Source organism: Callospermophilus lateralis, chromosome 11 (genome assembly GCF_048772815.1).
Source record: "Callospermophilus lateralis isolate mCalLat2 chromosome 11, mCalLat2.hap1, whole genome shotgun sequence".
In the NCBI taxonomy this organism is placed as follows: Eukaryota; Metazoa; Chordata; class Mammalia; order Rodentia; family Sciuridae; genus Callospermophilus; species Callospermophilus lateralis.
In genome coordinates this window covers 31,759,950-31,785,328 of record NC_135315.1, presented here as the reverse complement: position 1 = coordinate 31,785,328, position 25,379 = coordinate 31,759,950, and the positions used below count along the sequence as shown (strand labels likewise).

The 25,379-nt window shown below is 53.4% G+C and overlaps 1 protein-coding gene across 8 annotated transcripts in view; it reads right to left on the bottom strand.

The window, feature by feature from the left end:
• Msi2 (musashi RNA binding protein 2) overlaps window positions 1–25,379 on the bottom strand; it is a 367,708-nt gene that overhangs the window by 30,309 nt on the left and 312,020 nt on the right. For 7 of the 8 annotated variants that reach the window (XM_076871167.2, XM_076871163.2, XM_076871165.2 and 4 more), the window contains exons 10-11: window positions 19,260–19,334; window positions 500–562 (exon numbers count right to left, since the gene is read on the bottom strand). In XM_076871167.2, coding sequence (XP_076727282.1) covers window positions 500–562; window positions 19,260–19,334 — 138 coding nt within the window. Of the gene's footprint in view, window positions 1–499; window positions 563–14,271; window positions 15,592–19,259; window positions 19,335–25,379 lie in introns of those variants that run through there. The other variant, XM_076871169.2, reaches the window with a different exon arrangement.

Sequence of the window (25,379 nt, the reverse complement as noted above, 5' to 3'; positions counted from 1 at the left end):
GGGCAGCAGGGCTCCAGGAAACAGCAGCTCCATTCCTTCACCAAGTTCAAGGGTTGGCCCTACATCGGCCTTCGGGGGACCTGGGGGTTTAGCCAGAGCAGTAAGCCCACTTACTGAGTGTAGCAGGGGCCCAGAGGCCAACCCTGAACCTCTCTGGCTGGGTCAGAGGCCCAAGGAAGCCAAGGAGGGTAAAGCCCACAGGTGCCCAGAAGCCAGTCCTTAGGTGAAGGAGGTCCACAGTCAAAAGGAAGCTCAGTTTTCCTTTGCCAAAGGGAGCATAACAGTCTACCTTCGGTGCAGTCTCGTGACTGTGACTGACCCCTGGTGGGAGCTGCCCTGGGTGGCCAGGCTCACCCATGCCTCCCTGTCCCCACCCCCTCCCCGGGCCGTGGTGAGGGGCATGTTGGACAGACGCAGCCACACAGATCCGACAGGGCCTTTACCTTCCCCCTGCACACTGGGCATGCCTGGGAGCCGCCTGTCCCGTACACCTTCCTACCTGATCCTCGTGCCGCTGCCACTGCCGCCGCCGCCACTGGTCCGTAAGCTGCTGCCGGGAAGCCTGGAGAGAGGGAGGGGTCAGAGTCAGGAGGCGGCCTGGCAGGGCCCTGGGCAGACCCTCTCACAGGGCTGCCCGACTCCAGCTCGCACACAGGGAAGGGGTTTGTGGGCAGCTCTGGGGGAAAGGGGGATGGGCACAGGTCAGTGGCTCTCAGGCTTCTGGAAGGCACAACAGCTCTGGGTGTATTTGATCCTCACTCGCTTCTCAACAGAGAAACTGGAGGGACACAACACCTCAGGAGGAGGAGGAAGAGGAGGAGGAGGAACTTTCTCTTGAGAACCTGGCTGAGCTGCCTACTGGTCCTGCACAGATACCTGGTGACCCCCTAGGGCCTGTCCAGAGCTGGCTAGGCATGGCTGGCCAGCCCGCTGCCTCTTGCAGGGATCCTAGCCGTGTGGTCAGCAGAAGCCACAGGCAGGAAGCACTTGGGACAGCCTTTTGACAGAACAGGGACTGTGGCCAGGAGACGGATTACACCAGCTGTTCTCCAGAGGTTCAGCCACCTTAACTCTAGACTTGCCAAAACTTTATGTCAGCCATGTCAGCCCCAGACCCAAAGGGTCCCAGGAGACTGTGAACACATGGAGCCAGATGTGGGGGCACACGGGCTCTAGGTGGGATGAGCCCCATGGCTTTGTTTGATCCCTCTCCATGTTTCACTCTTCCCAGGCAATTAGGGGGACTTTGATGTGGCCCTTCTGTCTGAGACCCAGGGTCAGATGAAGCTGGCTCTGGAGGAACTCCTTAGGGGGTCTCTGGAGTCCTTACTGGTCAAGGCTCATGTTATCTAAAAACACACTGGGCCACAGGAATAAGTGAGGAGGCCAAGGCACAGGCCCACAGAATGTCCAGGTGAAGGAAGCAGCAGGCCAGGTCCCCTCCGCTCAACTCCTCTCTGTCACTAGCTTGTGCACGCACAGCCTCGCACTGGGATAGACAGAGCCACTCCCACACATAAAGACAAACTTCCTCTGCCCTTAAGCAGACACTTGGAGGCCTGACCCCAAGACCCATTTCCAATGGCTGTGGTTTTTTAATGAGGTGCCAGAAGCCAGCCACAAACTTGACAGACAGCCCCCAACAGAGCCACTCGACTTTAGCCACTGCGCCTTTCCAATAGGGGATTTCTACAGGAGAAGAGGGAGGAAGACATGCACCATTGAGGGCAGGGAGCAGAAGAGGAAAGAGGAGAGAGAGAGAGAGACACCCTTCAAACAGAGTGAACTAGGAGCCACTAGACTCTAGGACTACTGTCCTAGCTACATGGTACTACTGAGGGGAAAGAAGTTCAAAAGGGAGAGAGCTACTCTAAAAAGGTCAGGCTAAGCTACTTAAAACGTCAATGAAAAGAGACATACTTGCATTTAAATATGGTAATAGGGCTGTTGAAGGGGGAAAAAGAAAGATCCAGGTGAAATAAATGTTCACAGTTGTCCCAGGCTGGGAACAGCTCTCCCAGCTCCCATGAAGACTGTGTGACCCGCCTGGGGGCTGGCTGCTCCCTTCCCCAGAGTCAGCAGGAAACCCGCAGGGGGAGCCCAGGATGGGACCCTCCTCCCCACACCTAGCCCTCCCCCCACGTCTTCCAGGCAGGATCTGGATTTCTGAGGATGTGGATGCTGATGGAACATAAGTTAGAAGTCAAAAAGATTTTTCTCCTGGTCCCAACCCCAGTGCACCTGGGCACCTGCTGGGGGCTCAGGGCACACTGGGGGAGGGAGGTCAAGTTATTCTTCTGCTGTTTCTTACCAGGACCTTGACACAGAACGTCTCCTTAGAAGTAAGAAAAGGTGGTGGTGGCCGGGGAAGGGGGGGTGTGGTCAGTAAGAAGACTTATTAACAAAGGGCCTATTTTCCAGAGTTGGGCACATTTTGGACAAAAAGTTTAAGAGGAAGAATTAAAAGCCATATTCAATAAAGGAAATCCATCCTCCATAGTCTCAGACAAAGGCTTCTCTTGGAGCCTGGGCACCAGACACAGCTGAGAGCTGGAATCTCCCCACAGCCATCCAAATGGAGGGTGAGCCAGACGCTGGGCGAGAAGAGGCGGCGGCAGGTGAAGAGCCACCCTGTCTGCCCCTCGGCAGCACAGCCCGCAGCTCCATGGGCACCACGCCACGCTGCCCCAGCCCCCTCCTTCTGAGATGCCAGGACCACTGGCCCTGGACCACTACCCCCTGGGAACGGGAACCTCCTAGGGAGGAGACAGTGCCAGCCCAGCATCCTGCACCAAGCCACCTGCCTCCTGTCCTGTTAGGCCATACAGCCTCACCGGTCACCCTTCGCCCCAGATGGGCTCTCCCTGACCTGGCAGGTGGATTTATGGGAGACGAGCGAGCACAGGTATGGGAATGGTGCACTAGGTATGTGTTCAGTGAGTTGTGTGTGTGTTTATATGTTGGGTGCGTGTTCTGTACAGCTGGGTATATGAGTATTGGGTGTGGGTGTGTATGTGGGGGTGGGTGTGTGTTGGGGCCCTAGAGGTCAAGATGCAGCATGGTGACTTCACCCTAAAGTGCGATGACAGGCACAGCTGGTCTCCAGGACAAGCCCCTTCTAGGAAGTCCTGGTGGAAATGACGCTCCAGGGCTGGCAGGGCAGGCTCCTCCCTGGGCAGCCAGGAGAGGGCCGCCCTGGGACGGGGCGGTCGGGGGAAGACTGCACAGGTGCGGGGTGGCAGTGGTGGGTTTAGGTAGGTGGCCTGGCAGGGATCAGGACTTCTAGTGTGGGCAGAGGCACAAGCAAAGCTGTGGCAAGGTCTGTGGCTCATAAAGGTCCACACTCATTGTAGCACCCCATGGCCTAGAGTAGGGAGGACATCACTCTCTGCTGCTGAGACTGGAGTGGGGGTCTGTCCCCCATACAACGTCTCTGGCCAAATCCACAATGGGGGCAACTGGGCTGCTCCTCATGGGGCAGGTTAGCACAATAAATAAGCACAGATTAGGGACCAAATAGGTTCAAATTCTGCCTCAGCCATCTACTGTGTGACTCTGGGCAGGTTGCTTAGTCTCTCTGTGCTCAGATATGACGATTAGCGCAAGATTAACATACACAAAATGCTCGGACGAAAGCCCAGCAGCAAATCAGCTTAAACAAGCATTAAGCTGAGGCTTGTCAAATCTCTGTCCAGCCACCAGCTCCATCTTCAAGACAGGACTCTTCCCATGGCAGATGCCACGCTCAGATGGCTGTAAGCACGCAGGGGCCTGAGTTCCTGACTGGTAGCAGTGGCCTGGACTCCTTCACAATGTCCCAATGTCATAATGTCATTATGGAGGGACTAAATTTCCACAGCTCCACGTGAGAGCATGTCTCCTGCTCAGCTCTCCCGATGACCACTGGGCCAGGCAGACCGGCAGGTGGAGACCCAGCAGAGAGGAGGAAAATGTTTTGCTGATCCCATCTCAAAAGGTCTAGAGCCACAGGCTGGCTACCTGCAACTCAGGAATGCAGAGGGTTCCCCTTGTTTGGGAACCTTCCATTCAAAGGGAGGATGCCTGGGTACAAAAGAATGAGGTGCTCACGGGGGAATTTCAGGCATGGACATGCAAGCCTGAAGCTCCTCTACCCTGCGAGTGGCATAACAGAAGGTGTCAAAGTCTGGCTGACCCCTGCCTTGCTGTGTGACTTGGACACAGCGCTTCACTTCTCTGGGCCCTGAGCAAGTCCTCTCTGCTGCAAGGAGGGTAGGCAAGATGGCCTCTGCCTCAGACCTTGCCCAGATCTGTGTAAGAGGATGATAAGCCTACATCCTGCGGGGCTGGGGGTTATGTGACAAGTGACATCATGAGAGATGTGGCCATCTCACTCACAGCAAATGACACCCTTTGATGGACTTTATGGAGCCGTGATGTTTTACTGCTGATCAGAAGTCGATAGGCATTGAGGGGTTTCAGGCTCTTTTTTTTTTTTTTTTGAGAATTATATAATACTTCTGCTGTTTGTCTTTTTTTTTTTTTTTTTTAATTGCTTCTGTGCACTTGCTGGTTTTTGCCTTACCTAAGCATAGTTATTTTTATATGCATATCTTATTTCGCTTGCTGGGTGACAGACTCTTCTGGGCCAGGGACTCAGTTCCACGTCCCACTGAGACCCCCAGAAGACTCTCCCTGACCCCAGCCGGTCAGGCCGCACGGATGCAGGGAATGAGTCAGGGCTGGCAGTCGCTGCCGCTTGGGTCAAGTGAGGCAGAAGGCAGTACCACCTGCAGGTCTGGCAGCCTCTGCTGCCCTAGGGTGGCCGGCTCAGACCTCCGGGAGTGGCCTGAGGGTGGTCAAGCCAGTGGAGGGTGCCAGGGCTATGGAAATGGGGCGCCCTGTCCTGCAGAGGCACGGATTCTCCCCCGTAAGCTGAGAACACAGGGAACCACCTGGGAGCAGCAGAAATGCTGATGGGGGGGGGGGTCAGGTTACGTGGTGCATCTGTGCAATCTGTCACTACCTCCAGATGAGAAAGGAAGAGGCCTCCCAGGGGTACCATGGAGGATCTAATTCCTGCCACCAGTTTCCTCTGAGAGTCAGGGCAGAGTTCCCCATTCAGGGTCCCAGTCCTGCCTGGAAGATCTTCAACAACCCGGAAGCCCTGACCCCCCCTAACGGACAGAATCAGGGGGGACCCAGGTCTTTCAAGGCTTTTCTGATGCCAGTGCAGGCAGAGAACCCCTGGCTGTGAGCACGCTTTGGGGGACTTGGCTTCACACGCACACTGTCATCTTGCAGAGGATTATTAGGTCACGAGGCTTTCTCTTTGTCTCCTCTCCCCTTTCTGGTATGACAAGACACTGGTCTGGGGGTGGGGGCACTGCCCGGGGTCTGGTTCTGGCTCAGTCAATACTTATTTCCCCTGACTTGAGATGAGTCCATAGACCCCTCGGTGCCCCTCTCAGAAAGAGGGGGTGAGAGAATTTTGTGGCTCCTTACGGCTCCCAGAGATGTGATGTTGAGGGGAATCTTTAAAAAAGTCCATTACAAACAATTTTTCTGATGCTGTGCTTGCTGAAAACACTCTCCGCCCCCTTCCTCCGGCACGCCCAGCATCTCCCACCAGCAATTTCTATAGATGGTTCAGACATTCTTGGCTAAATCTAATGTTGCTTCACTGAATCCAAACACTAAAAAATAAGCAACCAAAAGAAGAAACTGTCACCCAGAATGTGGGAAACATGTCCTACAAGAGTTTGGAAACACTACCATCTGTCAATCTGGCTGGCCCAGGATGCTCCCTCCTCCTGGGCAGGCCTGCTCGGGGTGCAGGGCTAGTTCTTTTATGGGAAACGTACAGCTCTGACTTCTGAGCAGAAGAAAGGGGGATGGTGGCTGTCAGCGGGTGAGGCTGGAAGAAAGCGGGGCGACACATTTTTGGAGTAGGAGGATCCGGGGATTCCCATGGGAACCGAGGGTCTAAAGAAGAGGCAAAATTGATCACTAAAGGGACACATTTACCTGATCAATGTAATGTTTTGCTTTGATGCAAAGGGATGTACATCCATTTGAAAGATAACAAAACAAGCCCTGAGTTCTTCATATTTGAAATAGGAATCTGACTCAGACACACCTTTCTAGGAGTGAGCCCAGCTTCTACAGAGGGTACCAACAGCATCACCCTGTGAAGACCCCTGGGCAGGGAGAGGGTGTGGATTGCTGCTGGGCACAGTGGCACACACCTGAAACCCCAGCGACTCAGGAGGCTGAGGCAGGTGGGTTGCAAGTTTGAGGCCAGCCTCAGCAACATAGCGAGGCCCCAAGCAACTTAGTGAGACCCTGTCTCAAAATAAAAAGGGCTGGGGATATGGCTCAGTGGTTAAGTGCCCTGGGGTTAGGGTCAGGGGCTCCAACTGTGGGATGGGATGGGGGCGGGGTCCCAGAACCAGGCTGCACACAAACTGGCTCCTGGCTAATAATCTGGGCCTTGGGTGAAAGGGGCTGTGGCTTGTGTGCCAGGAAGGTGGGAGACCTGTGCCTTGGAGTCCTTGGCTATCCCAAGGGTTGCTTGAAAATGGAGTTTTCTGGCAGCCACCAGAAAACTCAGCACTCAGGGACAGGAGGCTACTCGGCCCTCAGGTGGCTATTCCAACTAACTCCCTTCTCCAAGATGGAGCGGGTGGGAGGAGAGGGGACAGGGGCATTCCCACGGCTGATGCAGCTCCAAGTTCTCCCCATTCCATTGCACTCAGTTGAAAGCATCACGGAGCTGGGCCTTGGGACACATGACCGAGACACAGAGCCTTCAAATTCTCTCCAGCTATGACCTACAAAGTTGAGGGCAGAGGACTGGTCCTTGGCTCTGAGAGAGGACCTAGCATCACCCAGTCTCATTCATCCTCTACCTGATCACCAGGGCCTTAGGGGGTGAGTGAGGCATGAGGCCCAGTCTCAGGACCAGCCTTGGTCCTGGGAATGCCGGCTCATTGCAAGGGCTCCTGGCCCTACTCTGCTCAGCGTGGTTCTCTCTCCAGCAGGACGTCAAGGGTGAGGATGGCCACATGGAGCTCACTCCAAAACCGGCCCTCCCTGCCCTCTGCCTGTCACCGTTAGCTCTAGGCTGGCCCAGGAGCACCTACAGTGCAAACCTCTGCCTTATCTTTGGTATCAAAACCTTCAAAGTGAAGGGATTTCAGACTGCAGTTTCTAAGCAGGTGTCAGCAGACTATTTGGAGAGTTTTATTTTTTTTTTACCCCTACCCCACATTCCCCTACCTGACCTTTCATAAAAACATCAACTTCTGATTTAGAGATATTCTCCCAACTACTACCAACAGGTGTCAAGGACAAACCACAGCTGTGACCGCTGCCCCTCTTGAGCACACTACTCAAGTGGTGGGTACACGGTTTCCCAATTTCAAATGCCAAATCGCCAAAGGCAAAATCTTGCTCGCCCCGAGGGTTTCTCACCAAGTCACTTCCACCCTCAAATTCCACATGCCTGCTGCTTCCTTCTCTGCTGCATTCCACACAGACTCGCCCGCGCCCACTCCAGCCCAGGCTCCCGCCTCTGCCGCCAGGACAGCAGGCGTCCATCTTGGCCCCATCCTGGGGGAGTGAGTCAAGAACCCTGGCAAGCTCAAGGTCCCTCTCCTGGGAGATCGAGACCCTCCACCCGTCGTCCCGGAGCCCCATGTTTCAGGAGCTGACAGACCACCCATGTGCTGAGCACTGGTTCTTCTGCAGGGGACACCTCAGAGTGGCCAGGGAGTCGGGGGTCAGCGCCAGTGGTGGGGAGGGCCCAGGGAGAGGGGGCAGGGCAGCAGCTATTTGCAACTAGTACAGAAAAACTTAAAAATTTTCAGAGCCAGCAGTCGTATGACCACCCACCTACCAGCTCTTGTTGAAAGGGCGAATGGAAGATGCGCCTGCTCTAGGCCTTGATCTCCTCACCTTGAAATAAAGGACTTGGCCTTAAACGTGAGAAAGCAACCAGGACACTCAGAATAGTATCAGCGCCACCACGGAGTGAGTCCTATGGTGAGAAGTTTCCTGCACCGCCTCACTCCCATAGCTCGCCAACCCTTCAACAGATACAGGGCTCCCATCCTGGCCGGTTAAGGAGACAGTAGCCAACGGTGCTAAAATCCATTCTCCCACACTTCTTCCCCTGAGACCCGAGACCAGTTACTTATTGCCCCTCTCTGCCGCCTTTTCCCTCCTTCCTAAAGCCTCCAGGATTCAGGGAGATGAAGGCGTTAGGCGCTCGGCACAAGTGAAATAATTTTTATTCCTATTATTATTGTTATTATTGCCCAAGGTAACAGCAGTGGAGCTGGGAATCCCAGAGAAATCCCTTCTGTGCTTCCTATTCTAAAATCCTATTAATTTGCACGACATCTGGGCTTTGTGAATGATAAGGGCAGTCTTATCTCAAGTGCAAACTAACCTTGGTGGGGTCACGTAAGGATAGGAGGCAAGGGTCTTAAGGGCTCAGGGAGGGCCTGGCTAGGGTGGCCAGAGCCCTGTGACACGGGCCACAGGTGTGAATGTGGATTGCTAGCCCCGGCCAGCCTGTCAGCTGGGTTGACAGTCTCCACCGCCCTCTAGGCCCGACATGCTGTCTTCCCAAACATCCTCCCCAGCTCCTCCAGTGAGGCTGGGGTTAGAGAAGTCTTTCTGGGTCCTTCCATCAAGTAGAATCCTGTTTACTCCTTTGCGCCTAATAAGTGACCTATGAGCCTATAAAGGCAGAGATTTATCTTCATTCATCACCATCACCACACCCAGCCCAGGGCCTGGCTGTGGTGAGTGCTTAGTAACCCTGTGCTAAACATACAAGGGAAAGGTAGGTGGAGGGAGGCAGGCTTTGGACAGATGTGAGGGGCTGGGGAGAAGGTGCTTTCTCCTGTTCCTAGTCTTACTTGAACTGTAGCCTGTCCGGGCTGGTCCCTGAGGTCAGAAGCCTGGAGAGGCCTGAGCAGGTATCACCAAGAGAGCTGCAGGGCTGGTTCAGACTTTCCCTGCAAAACCAGGGTGCCCCTGGGCCAGCCAAATACCTTCTCTCTCGACGGGAGAAGCACAGGCTGCATTCATCTCTCCCTCCAGGATTGAGCAGGTCTGGGCCAGGCTTCCCACCTCAAAGAAGGCAGCTCTGGCCAGCTAGCACCCAGAGCCAGGGCCTGTCATCAGTATTGATAAAGTCCAGTTGGGGAGCACTCTCCTATGGCAAGGGTGAGGTCAGTGTCCCTGCCTTGCCAAGTGTCTCCATGAGGCTCGGGACTTATTTGGCTTCCCAATGCCAGTCTGTTGTCCTGCTATCTCGGCCAAGGTACAAGGACAGCATCTGCCCAGGTGAGGGCCATAGGATCAAGAGAGGCAGGAATGTGAGGGAGGGAGGACACAGAGTACCTTCATGACTTCGCATCTGCAGGTCTAGGGAAACCTGGAATATCCTTCCCTCACCTTCTGCCTGCTGAACTTACACTTTGGAGGCCCCTCAGGATCGAGATTAGCATCCTTATAAAAGAGACCCCAAGAGAGCTCACTAGTGGCTTCCACCAAGAGAAAATGGCCAGCTGTGGACCAGGAAGTGGCCGTCAGTGGACACTGACTCTGTTGGTGCCCTGACTGTGTTGCAGGCTTCCCAGACTCCAAAACTGTGAGGGACACATTTCTGTTGTTTATAAGCCACGGGTGTATGGAACTCTGTCACAGCAGCCTGGATGGACTAAGACTTTGTGGCCCACTGAAAGCTGTCCTGGCACAGCTAGGGGCACCCTCTCAGCACTCACTGCTAGTGCACTGCTGCCATTGTGCTGGTCAAACTAAGGGGACACCAGGCCACTCATGGAATGCTCCTCAGGCTCTGACTCCTTGCTCCCTCGCTCAGTGTCCCTGAACCCTCCTGGAAGGCCCTGCTTGAGACAAGTGCTGCTGATTGTCTGCACTGTGACTCTTGCTCTGACTGTAGGGACAGAGAGCAGAGGGGGCGACTCAGGCAGTTAGGGTCTCAGGGGCAGGGGACCCACGCTGACCTGGACTGGGTGGAAAAGTGTCTGAGCAGGACTCTTCGTCCTGGGCAGCAGGGAGCCTTTGCCTCCTGCTCAGCCTTAACGATTCTGAAGGCAGAAGCTGTCCCCTGCCTCAAGCCAGGCACCGCTATCTGCCCAGAATTTCATACTCTGAGTAATTGATGGGTTTCGTTGTTTTGTTTTTAAGCTGCAGGCTTTCACTTGCTTTTGCTGATGGAAATGAAAACTGAAGGCTTGAAGAAAGGTGATTAAGTTCCTGCTGGCAGATTTAATGGGGACTTTGAGGCTGGTGGTGCAGACACCTAAGAAGGTATGGGGAGCTGCAGACTGTGGGGGAGATGGGAACTGGCCAGTCCTGGGTCTCAGCCTGAGGGGCGGAAGCCCCACCCACAGCCTCCTCCGTCTCTCTACTCCCGGTGCAGGGCAAGGATCAACAGCCCTGTTAGACAGATGGGGAGACTGAGGCCCAGAGGTGACGTTACTCTCCAGCAAGCTAACAGTGAGGGCAAGAAGTCTGTTTCCCAGCTTCCCCCCGGAGAACGCTGAGCTCTAGGCTTTGCCACAGGGAGCTGAGCGCTCACTTAGTCACATCCCCTTACTTATTGCAGAAGAGCTTCAAGAGGCACAGAAAGCTGATCGCAAGTGAAACCTGCAATTCCTGTCGATTCCGATGGCTCCAATTCATTTCTGCAAACAGTTATTAAGTGCCTATTAGGCACTGTGCTCCGCTTTCATCTGGGAATAGAGTCAACTCCTGATTTTCCACGCCGAGGGAGGAACGCAGCGACAGGGCACATCCACAGAGCCCCCACCTCCTCAGCAAGCCTCCAGCCAGGCCCAGCTGGATTTGGGGTGTGCTGCTGAATTTTACTTCTCCATCTTTCTTCTACAGCAGCAGAGCCGGGCCTCCTTGACTGAGCTCGCCTTTAATATTCAAATGAGAGGATAAGTCCCCAGCACACAGAGGGCCAGGTGGTGCAGGAGGGAGCTGGGAGGGGACACTGGCTTGGGATTTAAAACAGGGTGGAAGGGGTGCACAGATTAGAGGGCCCGGATGCGACAGATGTGTGGGGCCAGGGAGGCCCTCCGACAGGGGAGCACTTCGACAGGGGAGCACTTCTGTTTACAGTGCCGTAACATCTAGGGGGTACTCACAGGCCTGAGTCTCTGTTACAACAAAATATCTGCAAAGCCAGCCTGAAATTTCAAGGTTGTTCCCCAGGTGGTGAGAACCCAGCCAGCCACTGCTCACTGAGCAGAGAGGGAGTGGGGCAGAGCCTGAGGGTCCACCACAGTAGAGGTGCAACAGAATTCCCACTGAGAACACTTCTGGGGTGGTGGCTGAGGAAAGAGCTCCTTACAAACTGGATCTCTGCCACTCTAGGAGGCTGGAGGAAGAGGAGGAAGGAAGGGCCCCGGAGTCACTCCCCACAGTGGCCTAGATGACCACATCCTGGTAGAATCCCAGGTCTCTGGCGTGGCAGGCATTAGCACTTCTGTCACCTGGGCAGCACCGACAGGGCTCAGAAGAGCTGACCCAGCATAAGGCCTTGGCTGCCCGCAGCCAAGGCTCCTGAGCCATCCTGACCACTGACGCTCTTGTGTGGCTTCTCACATTCAAGCAGGGCCTCTTGGGACACCCTGGGCCACAAAGTCTTGGTCTTTGCTCAAAGACCAGATCACTCAACCCAAGTGTACCAGGCAGCAGCCTGTACTGATGATAGGCTAGAGGGGCCCCGCCCCTGCAGAGGGACGGGATGTCCCGGAGCGATGGCACCTCCCCTCAGACCACGGTTCTCCACGGGAACACTGGGTGGCTGTCTTTTTCTTGGAGTTACTGAAAGTCGGCCAACACAAGGAACCGCCTCTAGATGGGAATAAGGAAGACAAAATAGACACAGCAGGGCCCCAAGTCCTGAGGCAGTGGCTAACTGGTGTTCCTTACCCCCGCCCTCCTCTGCTGAGCCAGGACTCGCCTGCACCAGTTGGCAGCCAGTGCTCTGGGAAGCCATTGGGAAGCCAGACCCCACCAGCCCACGCGGCAGCACCTGACACCAGGCCTGCCTTCCATCACTGAAGAGGCAGGGGCATGTGCTGGCATTTCCAGAACCAGAGCCCAGGCCAAGCAGGCTGGAGAAGGGTCTCCCTACCTGGGACTGCATGGCCCCTACTGCGGGCACAGTGTCTTAGGGGGAGGCCCTGGGCCAGGAGATGCTGGCCAGGCTCTCCTGGCTGCCCCGAGTGCTCTGTCGTTGAGGTCACACAGCCAGCTGTTGAGACTTCTTTGTAGTCGGGAATATATTACCCTGCTGTCCCCAGCTGAGGTGGGGAATCCCAAAGGGCCACTAGCCAGCCTAAGGCAGGGACAGGAATGGGGCCAAGAGAGGGTGAGGTGGAGCGGAGAGGAGGCAGGGGCGCGGACAGAGGGACATTCTGTCCCTAACCCTAACCCTAACCTAGGTTAGGTCCCCCCTAGAAGCGTCTTCACTGCCCCTACCTCTCCACATCCTCCGGCTCAGTTTGGAGGTCTGACAAGATCCCCGCCTCCAGGTGCTCCTTGTGCTCCGCCTCAGGGACCCGCTGACTTCCTCAGCCCGACAGGAGGCCCAACCCGCTCCTACTTTACACCCTGCCTCCTCCAAGACTCTCCGGTAGCTCCCAGTACCCAGCACACTCACCATCCCTCAACCTGCAGTGCGTCCTCTCTTGGGACACACTGTAGCAGAGACTGTCCCCTAGGTCCTGTTCCACTCTTCTTCCTCAGTATCAGAGTTTTTTTAGTGAGGTACACTGTTACCTGGAATGGAGACATTTTGGACACTTTCTTGCAGCTAAAACTGGCCACATGACTAAGCTCTGAGCAGAGGGATCTAAGTAGAATGTCAGGCGTGAGCTTTAGGATGTATTATTAAAGGAAAAAGGGACACTCCTAAGGGAAGAGTCTGTGATTGGCTGGAGCTTGAGCAGCCTCCTTAGACCTGGCGGTAGAGTCTTACGCTGAAGAGGGTAGAATGACAAGAAAGAAAAAGAACGAGGACCCCAATACTGTGCGGCCACATCCTGACTCCTTTTACACAGGAAAGAGAAACAAATTCTAATTTTGTTTAAGCCATAATTATTACTTAGTACTTTTGTCTTTTCCTTGCTTCCTTCCTAAAACTATCTGATGGGGTGTCCAAGCGTATCATTTCTCTGCCTGGGATATACCTCTTTCTCTTCTTTACCAGCCAATTCAAGCCAAATTTTCAAGACCCACTTCTTCCATCACCATCTCTAGGAGGCCACTGGATGAGGAGACAGCCTTTGTCTCCTGAATATCACGAAGAACTTTCCTTTCTCTAGCGGAGCACCTGCCCCTTGATGCCTGGTCCTCTCTCCCTTAGTTGCACCGTGAGCATTTTGAAGGAGTGGGCCAGATACCAGGTTCCTAATCTAGTGCTTGACAGTGAAAGGGGAAGGCGGGGCGAGGAATGCCAGGGTGTAGGGTGTGCAGAAGTCCCAGCCACTCCCTGGCTTTACTTGGGGATCCTGGACCACGCCCTTCACTGCTGAGCAGGCCCAGGGAGCATCATCAGGGGGAGAAGGACACTCTCTTCTCCTCTCTCTCATACACACACACAATCCCTTAACTAACCAGGCACTTTCTCTATCTCAGGCCTTAAAAAGTTACGCAACTTGCTCAAAGTCATCTGGCTCCTAAATGCCAAGTGCAACCTGGAAACGAGCCTGTGACCTTCATGTCCAGCAACATTCCACACTGTCACCACAGGTGTCTCCTCCAGCCTGCACCACTCTGGGCACTTAGGAAAGCAAGCGACCTGCACCCCCACATGCGGGCCCCGTGCACAAGCGCGTGCACGAGTGCGCACTCACACACCTGGCGCACAGATGTGAGGGGCTCCAGATGTTCCAGTGGCGTTTTCATTTGGGGGTGAAGTGATGGCAGAGGAAGGGGCACAGGGGTGGGACCGTGCAGCTGGTGCATGCAGAAGCTCAGCCACTCTGCTCAAGGGTGGATCGCCCTGAGCAGGAGAGCTCTGGGCTCTTTGAGGACCAGGGTGCAGGGAGGGCTGGGAGCAGGCGGCAGCCAGGGGGAGTGGACATGCACTGGGCTGGGCTGTCGGTGGTACTGGTTATTGAGTGCATTCACCTCCCCCAGAGCGAGAAACAGGACACTGTCAGGCTAAGAGACGGCAGCACACAGCATGTCCATGGTAAACAATTTATTTTTCTACCTCAGTTGCTTACAGGGGGAAAAAAATAAAACGCCATTAGGGAGCAGCACAGATGAACTATTTACAGAGATGGAAGAAAATTCGCAATGGCTGTGAGGCCATTGTGAGGCCAGCACATGAGGACAAGTTCACCAAAGCAAAGCAATCCATAGCAAACCAAAATAAGGAGCGGGTTGGGGGGAGATCCACACAGATTAAAAAAAAAAAAAAATACTCATGAAAAAGCCCGGGGGAAAAAATAAAAGGAAACTAACCAATTTTTACATCAAGCATCTTTAATGACATGAGCCAAATGCACATGCTGGCTTCCAAGGACACGGACAGGCACAGGTATGGATTCGCTCACATCAGATGCACCAAATGGAAGCACACGGGTCACTTCTCACAAACTAGGAGCACAAAGGGGTGACTCTTGAGGGTCCAGCCGAGCTGTATGCCCTCAGCCCAAGAAAGAGGGTGTGTATCAAAGGGGGGATGTGGAGGGGCTCAGGATCACGGGAAAAGATCCTTCTGGGGGTGACCATCAGGGGTACCAGCCCTGAGATGTGGCCTGATTAGGGTGGACCCTCAGTGCCCCATCTTGGCCTAGCCCAGTGGTGCCACCAGGGGAGGCAGGGAGGTGCCACTAGGAGACTGGAGAGAAGTGGCCCAGTGTGCACTGGCACCCACGTGCCCGACATAGTGCCAGGGCAACCCTACCGTCTCTTCTCAAAGACGGATGCTTCTTATGATGACAGCCACTGAGAGACTGACCACCAAACAAGGAAGACACTCAGACAAGCTGTTACAGTTGCTCTTCCAGATTACGTTTCTCGCACGTTTTCAGAGTCTGTGTGTGCGCTCACTGCCGCGCCCACCAGAGAACACAGATGCTCCGAGTCACACAGCCACAGTCCTCTGGGCCTCCCCATGAAATGTCCCAAAAAGCCTGTTTTGTCATTATTTTAAACACTTGACACCTTCTTCCTGGATCCCCCGAGGAGTCTCTACGAAGTTTGTGAGAAGTTCCCTTGGCCCCATTACATTCTGGGGAGCTGGGGGTGGGGTTGGTCACATTGCGTACAGGGGCAAATAGGAGGGGACTGGAGAAGTTAAAAAAAAAAAAAACTGTGAAGGAACAAGGTCTTTCCTAAGAATTAAATTACAGGAAGAAGAATATTCATTCAAAAACAGGCAGTAGGGACATAGAGTCTCAGTCTGTGGGCGCTAGCAGCAGCAGGGGTGGCCCAGGCCCGGACTGTGTCCTCTCTCTAGAAATGGTGGCAAAACCCCAATTTGCTATGCCTCTCTTAAGAGCTAGTTGATAAAAATAATGTCTTGTGAAATCGGCAAATAGTCTGCAAAGTGAAATAAGAACAGAAATTAACAGATTAAACTGAAATGAGAAGCCCGGATGGGCAAAATGAGGAGGCCCAGGGGACCACTGATCACACTCCTCACAATTCAGACTGCACACCGATCCTGAGGCTGCCGGGATGGACATCTTGCATGGGAAGAAGAGACACTGCCGAGTGACCGGTCGACACCCAGCCTTGCCACAAGAGAACGACTCCCCACTCAACTAAAGGCATCTAGCACTGGCCCCCTTGGAACACCTATCTGTTTTCAGAGTCCCGAAGCTGGGCACAGGTGTGGCCTGGGACGATGTGTTGCAAAGAGTGATAATGTGGACCCCCAACCAGAGGAGACGGACATTTGGAGTGGGTGAATGCAGGTAAAAAGGAGGGTGCTTTGTAAAAGGATTAACTGCACCTTCCTAAATGCTCACTGGTGTGAGTGACTGCTAGCAGAGGGTGGAGGCCACAGCAGCCCGGGGACCTGGGTGGGTTTGCTTTCCTTTGTCTTCACTAGCTGCTTTGCGTGGCCCTGCCGGGATGAAGGGGCTTGGGGGCGTGATGTCCACACACAGCTTTAAGGCAGGGCTGGAGGTGGGAACTGGGCACACAGTGAGGATACTAAGAAGACCACAGAGAAAATGGTTTGGTGGTGATGCAGCAGCTGGGCAATGTCACAAAGTCACAGGATTCCTGGAGCCTGGGGACAGGTCAACAGAATCCACCAGATAGGGTTAGGCTGGGCTGCTCCAGCTCTGGTCCCTGCTTTGCACCGTGCCACGGAGGCCAGAGGTGAGAGAGGGAGGGCAGAACATTCCAGAGATTTCTTAACCCAGCTGCTAAGGAAGGGGTCAGAGGGAGCAAGCACCCACCAAGCTCTTGACTGGAGCAGCACAGTGGGCTGCCCCTAGCTGGGTGGTTAGCGTGGATCTGCTTGGGGAGGCATCTGGGACTTTCAGCAGAGCCAGTGCTCTACAAGGGGCAGCTCCTGTAGGGTGGGAGCTGGGAGTGGGAAACCGGCCTGGCTCTCCGAGAGTGGTGGTGGCTCAGTTCAACCACGGGGGCCTCTGGGCCACCACATCCCTGGTCAAGGCCACTTACACCCTCACCCTCCCTGAAAGCAGGTAGCTCATGCTTGTGGTCATGGGGCCCTTTTCTGGTTATTAGGTTAAGAGAAGGGTGTGAATGGGAAGGATGGAGACATGGAAAGCTGAGCAGCTGAGAGGGAATGGCCCCCCCACAGCAGGTCAGGATGGTGTGGTGGTGATGCAGCAGCTGGCAAAGTCACAAAGTCACGTCCACCTGCATGTCCACCTCCAGTCCCATTCAGACCCAGCCAGCGCTCTAAGCTCAGGAGCTGCAGCCAGGGATAATAGCATGAGCTCTGGGACCATCACCCACTCGACCCCCAGCTCCAAGGTCTTCTTTGCTTTTGGTGAAGGGCTGGGCGCTCAGGGAGGCCCATGGCATCCGCCTGTCTGTCTGGGGCTGAACCAGGGATGGAGGTCATGGAGACAGTTTTTTGCCAGGTTTTCTGAAGCTGGCTCATGGAGTCCCTAAGAGTAGTCTCTCAGATGAGATAGGAGTCTTAGCATGGGGTCCACTTTGTTGTTCCCCAAATGATTCCACACTAAGTTCTCCGGACTCTGCCCTCTTGGCACACTAAGAGGCAATGGCTACCTGACTGTGAAGAGAGGCAGGCTGTGTCAAGAGCACAGATCCAGCACAGCACTCCCAGGGAGCCGAGCTGGGGGAGGCTGGGCACGTTTGTGTGGACAGCATGCCAGCATCGGAACCTCCTCTTCTGTTAAGATCTGGAACAGTACTGTCCTGCAGAACTTTCTGTGATAATGGAAATATTTTCCAATCCATAACATGGGTAGCCACTGGCCACACGTGGCTACTGGGTAACTGGAATATGGCCAGTGTGGTTGGGGAACTGAATTTGGTTTAGTTTAAATCTCAATTTCAGTGGCTGGTGTTTCCATCGTGGACAAATGGATGAGAGAGATGGTGGAGTGTGGGTGCACCGCCTGGCTTCAAGTCTGGCCCTGCCTCTGGCTCGCAGGGTCCCCGCTGGACAGGGTTTGCTATCTCCCTGTGCCTCAGAGTCCCCACCTGCAGGGGAAAACCTAACAACAGTGCTGCCTAAGCCTGGCTCCTCTCCTGGCAGTACCTCTGGGCCGTGCCCCTCTTTGCTGCAGGCCCTGAGCCCCTGGTCACACAGAAGGTCTCTGCCACAGGGAGGCTACAGGGAAGGCCTCCTGGGGGAGGCCAAGATTCTTGCCAAGGGTCCCTCCCAGACAGGGAAACTCCCTTGGCCCCAGGGGAGACCTCAGGGAGACAATCCACTCAAACCCCTCACCCCGGACCTCCTGCTGCTATATCATCTCTTGGCCTGTGACCCGCACAGCTGGAGAGGTTCACAGGCCCAAAGACCCTTCTCCATCCTCTGTTCACAGAGAAGTGAAGTGAGGCCCGGAGAAACTGAGTGACCTGCCACTGACACCAGGCCAGTTGGTGTCACAGCCAGGACAAGTGCCTGGGCTTCCATCCTGGGCTGAAGGTCACAGCATGTGGCTCTAAGTGTCCTAAATGCCTCCATCCATCACCCCTTTCCTCACCCACAAGTGTGGGCTGAGGGTACCCTCCCAGCCGGTGCTCTGTTCTCCTGCCCATCAGCCTCAGAGCAGCCCACCCAGGTCAAGTCTCTGCTCCCTTTGTTCCCTGTTGCACTTAGACCCTGATGCTCCGAGGTGACAAGCCCGGAGTGAAACTCCCCCAGATGTCCAGTTCCTGGGTGGCATCTCCCCTTCAACAGAGAGCCTGCAGAGGACAAGACTGTGCTGACCTCCTCCCTTACACCCTCGGGCACCCCGACATGCTCTCATCTAGACTCTGAGTCTGGGGAAGGTGGGCTCATTTCTGCAGGGAAAAACAAAGCCCCATAAGATATCACTTCTTCAGCATCCTCCCCAATCCCCTCCCCATCGACCATGCCCACCCTGGCTGGCCCCAGGCTGGCCCCAGGCCTGCCAGCTACCTCAAGCCACAGCAGCCCAGATGTGTGAATGGGCATCACTGTGCACTCTGCCTCCAGCTTTTGATGCCCACAGAGAGGAAAGGGGACTCTACCCAGCCCCACCCAGGATGGACAGCAGGCCCTAAACCCAGCAGAACAACACCAACATACTCCAGAAGGCTCCCGAGCCTCGGTGGCCAGAGCCAAGCTGGAGGAGAAGAGGGGGAAGGAAGGAAGGGCAGGAGACGTCAGACCTCAGGCACGTGGATGCAGGGACTGGGAGCAGGCAACAGGGTGATGGGGGTGAAAGAAAATCCTGGGCCTGGAGTTCAGTCCCCAGGGAGAAGAGACCCAAACAGGCTTCAGAAATAGGAGCAAGGGGAGGGGGTCTCCTGCCTTATTCTCTTCCTTTCCATTTAAAAGCTGTTATTCTCAAATACCAAGCACCCATGAAGCACTCCAGTTCATCAGGAATCCTGAGGCCCCTTGACCCTGGGCTCCAGTGAACTCAGGAGTTAACACATACAGGGCGTCTCTTCAATGGAGGCACGTATGTGTCGCGCGTGTTTTCTTTTAGGGTTCTCCTTCCTCCTCCCAAATGCAGCCCACCTCCCAAGTTTCCAACACCCCGGACACCCAAGTAACTCACCTGGGAACTGATAGCCATAGCTAGGAGCAAATCCGGGGTAGCCTCGGCCATAGGTTGCCACAAAGTTGGGATAACCTTGAACACAGAAAGAGAGAGCTGTTAGTTGCCTCTGAGCTGGGTACATTCCCAGGGTGGATGGTCATAAGGGACAGCCTGAGTTATTTTCCTTCACGGAATGATTTGTCTCTGGGGAGTCTTTACCCAGGACCTGGGCCACCTCTCTCCTGTGGCTGGGGGTGCTGCTGTTGGCTTGCTGGTAATTAACCCATATTTGGGCAGCCAGGCTTCCCAAAGCCCATGCACTTTCTCAAACCTGCAGAGTAAATGTCATACATTAGCACCAAACATGGGGCCTGCGCCTGGCTCTGACATTTGGAGAGCTTACCCTCAATGTACTTTACTTTAAAAGCTGTTGACAGTAGGAGATTAAAGTCCTTGTAATGCCTCTTCCCAGGGTAGTGGACAGCAGGGCCAGCACCAAACAGGTCACGGGTACCCAGGGGCCACAGTTTAGTGAATAAACTTCGAGATCAACCCTGTGCTTGTGGAAAATGCTGGGCTTAATGAGCTCTGGCCAGGGGGAGGGAGGGGCCCAGAGACCCACTTAGCCAGCATGGACATTCCACGGTGGCATCAGTGTCTTTGAGAGAGCCTTGAGAAGGGGGGTTGGCCATGTCAACATGTGTACCACAAAGTATGGCCCCAACTCGGAAGCCTCAGGCCACGTGTCTTCATGAGCATTTCACAGTAGTCAGTTTTTCCAGACCCTGGTCTCAGCAGATGATCTACAGGTGACTGTCAGCAGGTGGGTACTTGGGGAAACTGCTGCTGGGCTGGGCATGGGGAGTGGAGAAACCCCGGCTGGTAAGTCCTGGTGCAGGTGGGACCTTGTCCAGTGTGACTAACCCCCTCACGAGATGTCACCTTAGCACCAGGACTTTGCTGCTCATATTCCTGCCTCTTCACTCTGGCTACAGTGAAGGTTGGTGCAGCCTCCCTGGACTGGAGACCAGTGAAATTGGTTTCACTGGCCACAGGAGATCCAGGGCCATCTCCTGTCCCTGTCCCATCAGGTTCCCTTTACTTCCCTCCACTTGGGTGTATGATCAACTTAGGTCATTCATGCTCTTAAAATGTCACCATGGCTCCCCATCACCACGAGCCAGACTTTTGCTCTGTCCTCCAAGGTGGACGTCTGTGGTTGTTTTCAGGTTGCCCAGGACCTGAGCCTCCACCCTCTTGACCTGGTGAGAGGCCCGATGCCTCCTTCCAGCTTGGAGCTGGGTGGCTGGGAGGCAGCTGGTGAACTGGGCCCTGGGCCAGTGGAAGCCTTCCCTGGGATCTGCTACTGAGCAGTGGGCAAAGAAGCAGGTGGCTCAGAATTTACCCTGGCACAGCAGCAGGATCCAGCATCCAGAGGTGGAAATGGTGGTTGCTTGAGCTGGTCATTCCTGGGCTGAACCACTGGCTGGGGCTGGAGTTTTGACCAATAGCTCCCCTACTCCTGCCTGTCTCCTGAGTCCTGTTCCACCTTCCTGTCAATCTGGGAGCACTGCCCATGCACCTTCCAAGAATCTCCTTTGTTGCTTATAGTTCACTGCTTGTTGTCTGCCACCAAAATGCTGGTGAGAAGTCACTTTGATGGGTGGCTTTAGGACAGACTCCAGGTTCTCCAGTGTGACCCTTCCCACATGTTGGCCCTTCTGTTTGACCCTTCAACAACACCCCTCAACGCAAGCCCTTGGGTCTCATCATCCTCCTCCTCAGTGAATCTTACATGTCACACCAAATACTTTCTAACCTTGCAAACCAGGGTTAAGGAAAAGGATCATTTACCAAATTCCATCTTTCTTCACCCTGCCATCATGAGCCAAAGACTTGACTGGTCTTCCTGCTGCCCATTCAATGTTTTTGTGCCTCAGAGATCCTGGGATAGGACCCACTGTCCCTCTCCTCCCTGTGGATGTTGGTGTTGTGGCTTCTGCCTGTGACCAGTGGACCTGTCGTCCAACCCAGAACAAGATCTTGCAGGTCTGGAAGTCAGGGGACAGATTCATTCCTGCCTCTGGCCTGACCATCATCTTGGGGATTATGACGATCTGAATGCTCGTGTCCCCCCCAAATTCCTATGTTGAAATTCTAACCCTTAACATGTTAAGATCTAGGGTTTTAGGGAGATGGTTAGGTCACAGAGTAGAGCATCATGAATGGAACTGAGGCCCTTTTGGGCCCCAGAGACCCTCACCCCTTCCAATAAGTGAGGACCTAGCAAGAAGTGCTGTCTATGAAGAACGGGCCCTTGACAGATATGGAATTTACCAGTGCCTTGACCATGAATTTTCCGGCCTCCAAGAACAGTCATAAATGTTTATTGTTCAAAAGCTGCTCAAGTTGCCCCATCTACAGAATTTTGTTGTACCAACCTGACACAAATATGGATCTTCCCTTTTCTTTTGGAGCCTGAGTTTTGCCACCTGTAGAAAAGTCCTGCAGGTCCCCTGCAGCACTGATACGCAAATTCTCAACTGAGACCAATTATGGTGTCTTTGCCTTGCTTCAGTCAGAGCCTCTCCAAATCTGAGTCACATCAGACCCATGGGCTCAGTGAACTGTCTTCCAACGGGACCTGGCTACCTGTTCCGCCCCTGGGCCGCTATTTCCCAGTGCATGGTGTTTCATGAACAGATGAGATGAAATGGCCCAGAAGCTTTCCACTGACTGTTCTCGGAAGGGAGGAGCCCAGGGGGACCCTGAGCTCAGGTCCTGAAGGAGCAGTAAGAGAAGAAAAGGGACAGTAGCCAGAGCTAGATGCCTTAAATAGATGCACACAAAATGACTCCTTCCTTGGTTATTTATTTCATGGCTGGGCAATTCAATTCTCTCCCAAATTAATCACCTGCTATCAAATCAGATCTTTCAGCACTAGATTTCTTATACCATTATTTCAACAATATTGATAAACGGATTATATGCAAACAGCCAAATCACTGCTGCCTAAGGGCTTTCCTAATGAAAAATGGCTCCTTTGCTTCTAACTTCAGAGCTGGGGGTCTTAAATATTTTAGTGTTAATCTGACAGCAAAAGCATAAGCCCATGTGTCACCTTCCCTTGGTGTGGGAGAGGACGGTAGAAGGGCCAGTGCCTCCCTGTACTCAGGCCACCTTCATGACCTGATTAAAGCATGCTTTCTTCCTGGCATACCCAAAAGTCTCCAACAGGAAAAAAGAAAAGTGTGGTCAAGTTCACCCCAACTTTGGGCCTCACCCCACTCTTTCTAGACAGGTCCATATCATCATCTCCCGAGGGAGGAAGATGAGAATTTGGCACCTGCCAGAGTGGGGGATCTCATCTCCACGCCCCCATCCCTGAACACCCTCGAGGTCAGGCAGATGAAATTATAAATTTATAATACAACATTACTTCAATTTTCCTCTTCATTTACTGCTGTGCAGCCCAGCTCTGCTCCAACGGCTCACAGCCCCAGCCACACGGGGGAAATTGGCTGGCTGCATATCAATAGCACATTACTGCAGACCCATGGACGCTCCATCAAGCCCCATTACAGCGGGATGACCCAGCCGCCACTTCCATTAGCAGCCGGGCCCCTCCCGCACTGGCCACTGCACAATTTATTTGCTCCAGTACTCTGGCCACCTGATCAATCCCACAGTAATTATCTCTTGTCACTAAAGTAAAAAAATCAAGCCTTCTGCCTGGATGACCACCTTTCTTGCAGATCGGCTTTCCATTGTGGCAGCAAAATCAGCAATCAACAACAAAACTTGGCTGTGCCCAGGGGCTCCTTTTGGGGCTCATTTTGGGAATGCAGGAAAGGTTTTCAAGATTGTGGCTCCAGATCTTTGCTCCAAATCTTGAAGAAGAAATGCTTGTATTCTAGATAATTCTACGACTCATCCTGTTCTGGGCTCTGCTACTCAGCTACTCAGTCATGGAAAACTGCTCTCACCAACCCACTGACTTGAAAGAGACCAGAGACTAGGGCTGTTTATCCAGGGAACTGTCACAGTGTGACATCTGCTGTATGACGTCCGGAACATTGCCTGGAGCACCACATCAACTCCATGAGGTCTGCAGGCAGACAAAACATCAAGTACCCAGAGTTCTTCCTAGGCAAGGACATGAAAGCCAAAGTCTATAAAGTTGCTTGGCCCTTGGAATCATCCTGAGTGGCAGGGGCTCCTCCAGACCTGTGCTATGCAATTTAAATTTAGTTAAAACTCTTATCTAATGAAAACATCAGTTCCTTCATTGCATAAGTCACATCTGAAGTGCAACAGCTAGGATGCACATCAGATTAGTGGCCACCGCGTTGGCTTGTGCAGACACAGGAGGGTCCCACCATCACAGCTGGATTAGACCGCACAGCTCTAGAGTGATGAGCAGCACAATTCTGAACTAACTTCCTCTGTCCTCCAGAAAACAGCTGAACAAACAGAGACCTACTTGGGAATGGCCCAAACAGATAATTTTAGGAAAGACAAATCCTACCTGAAATTATAAACAAGTCTCGAGGTGTGACTAAGTTCCCGCTGGTCTCCTGATGTGTTATCGAATGCCAGCAGATCCTGGCTCCTCAGCCCTACTCAATCAAGGATGATTTATTTACATTTTGCTTTTACTTCAGATGGAGCTTAATGTTGGGGAACACTGGGCTGGGATTTCATGGGTGCTTCCCACTGTAAGTGTGCCTAAGAATGCTTTTGGCTAAAGGGTTAGCTCATCAACAGTATCTCTCCATGCCCGGGCCTGCCAGGGTGAAGCTGCTCTGCAGGGCTTCAGCAATGTGCTATTTCTCTACCAACACGTTAAATAAATAGCATGTGCCCCAACGAGGCCAAGAGAGTTAAAAGCAGTGGGATTATGGGGCGGAGGGCAGAGAAGGCCAAGAGGAATCAGATATATCAACAATCAAGTGTTTGCTTTTATTAAGTCCACTTTCATTAAGAAAAACTGGAGACTCCCAGATAACTGTGGATGCCGCTGTGGCTGCAAGGCAGTGGGACAGTCTCAGGGGCTGCAGAAACACCTTCTCTAAGGGGCACAGTGGCTTTTGGTTTTATCTGGCTCCAAGGCAAGGGACAGGGCCTAGGGTGACCCTTGTCTTCTCTTCTCGCCTACATTCTTTGTAAGAAATTCCCATTGGGCTGATTATTCCACAATTCTATCAAAAGCTGTGAAAGCTGAAACCCAAGCTGGTGGAGGTTTTCCCAAAGGATATTTGCAGCCCTATCAAGAGAGATTGCAAATGAATAACTGGACAACTATACCTCATCGGTCCCCCTTTCATGAGGCCTCCCAAAGCATGGAGGAAATCTTGTGAAGGATATTTGTAAATTAGTTCAACAGTGTCCAAGTCATTTATAGATCAGTATACTGGTGGTCTCAGATTTCTCACCAGGACGTCAGCGTCCTGGGATCAGAGGCTCTGTTCCCTGCTTGTACCCTAAATGTGTAGAATGGTGTCCTGGCCCTTAATAGGGACTCAGGAAATAACTTGTTGAAGGAATACATTTTAATGGTTCATAGTTTGACTTAAGATCACAAGTTCAAGGCCAGCCTGGGTATCTTAGTGAGACCCTATCTCAAAATTAAAAAAAAAAAAAGAAAAACGGCTGGGGATGTAGCTCTGTGGTAATGCACCCCTGGGTTCGATCCCTAGTACTGCCAAAAAATAAATAAACAAAAAAATAAACAATCCCTCCCACGGAGGTTAAGGCCCTGATACCTCATCTCATTCTATTCATTAATGAATTTTTTTAAAAACATGTTTTTCTGCAGGAGCCAAGTTCATCAGCCACACTGTTGAGGGTGGTGACAGCACCGGTTCCAGGAGTGACAATGAGAACAGTGCACCATGGAGGTGGTGACTGGTGTGATCCATGGACGTCAGGCACCTTACCCAAGGATTAGACTCTGCTGAAGTCACACTGCCACTGTAGAAGGAAGAAGCCAAGGGAAGCCATCTTTGATGAGGGACTTAAAGGCTTTGGTTGCAGCACAATGGTGGCGGCATCACAGTCTAGCAAGCCGAGAGGCCCAGTGCCGAGCTGAACCACTGTGCTTACTGAGAGCAGCCAGGGAGGCTGCAGGGAGAGCGC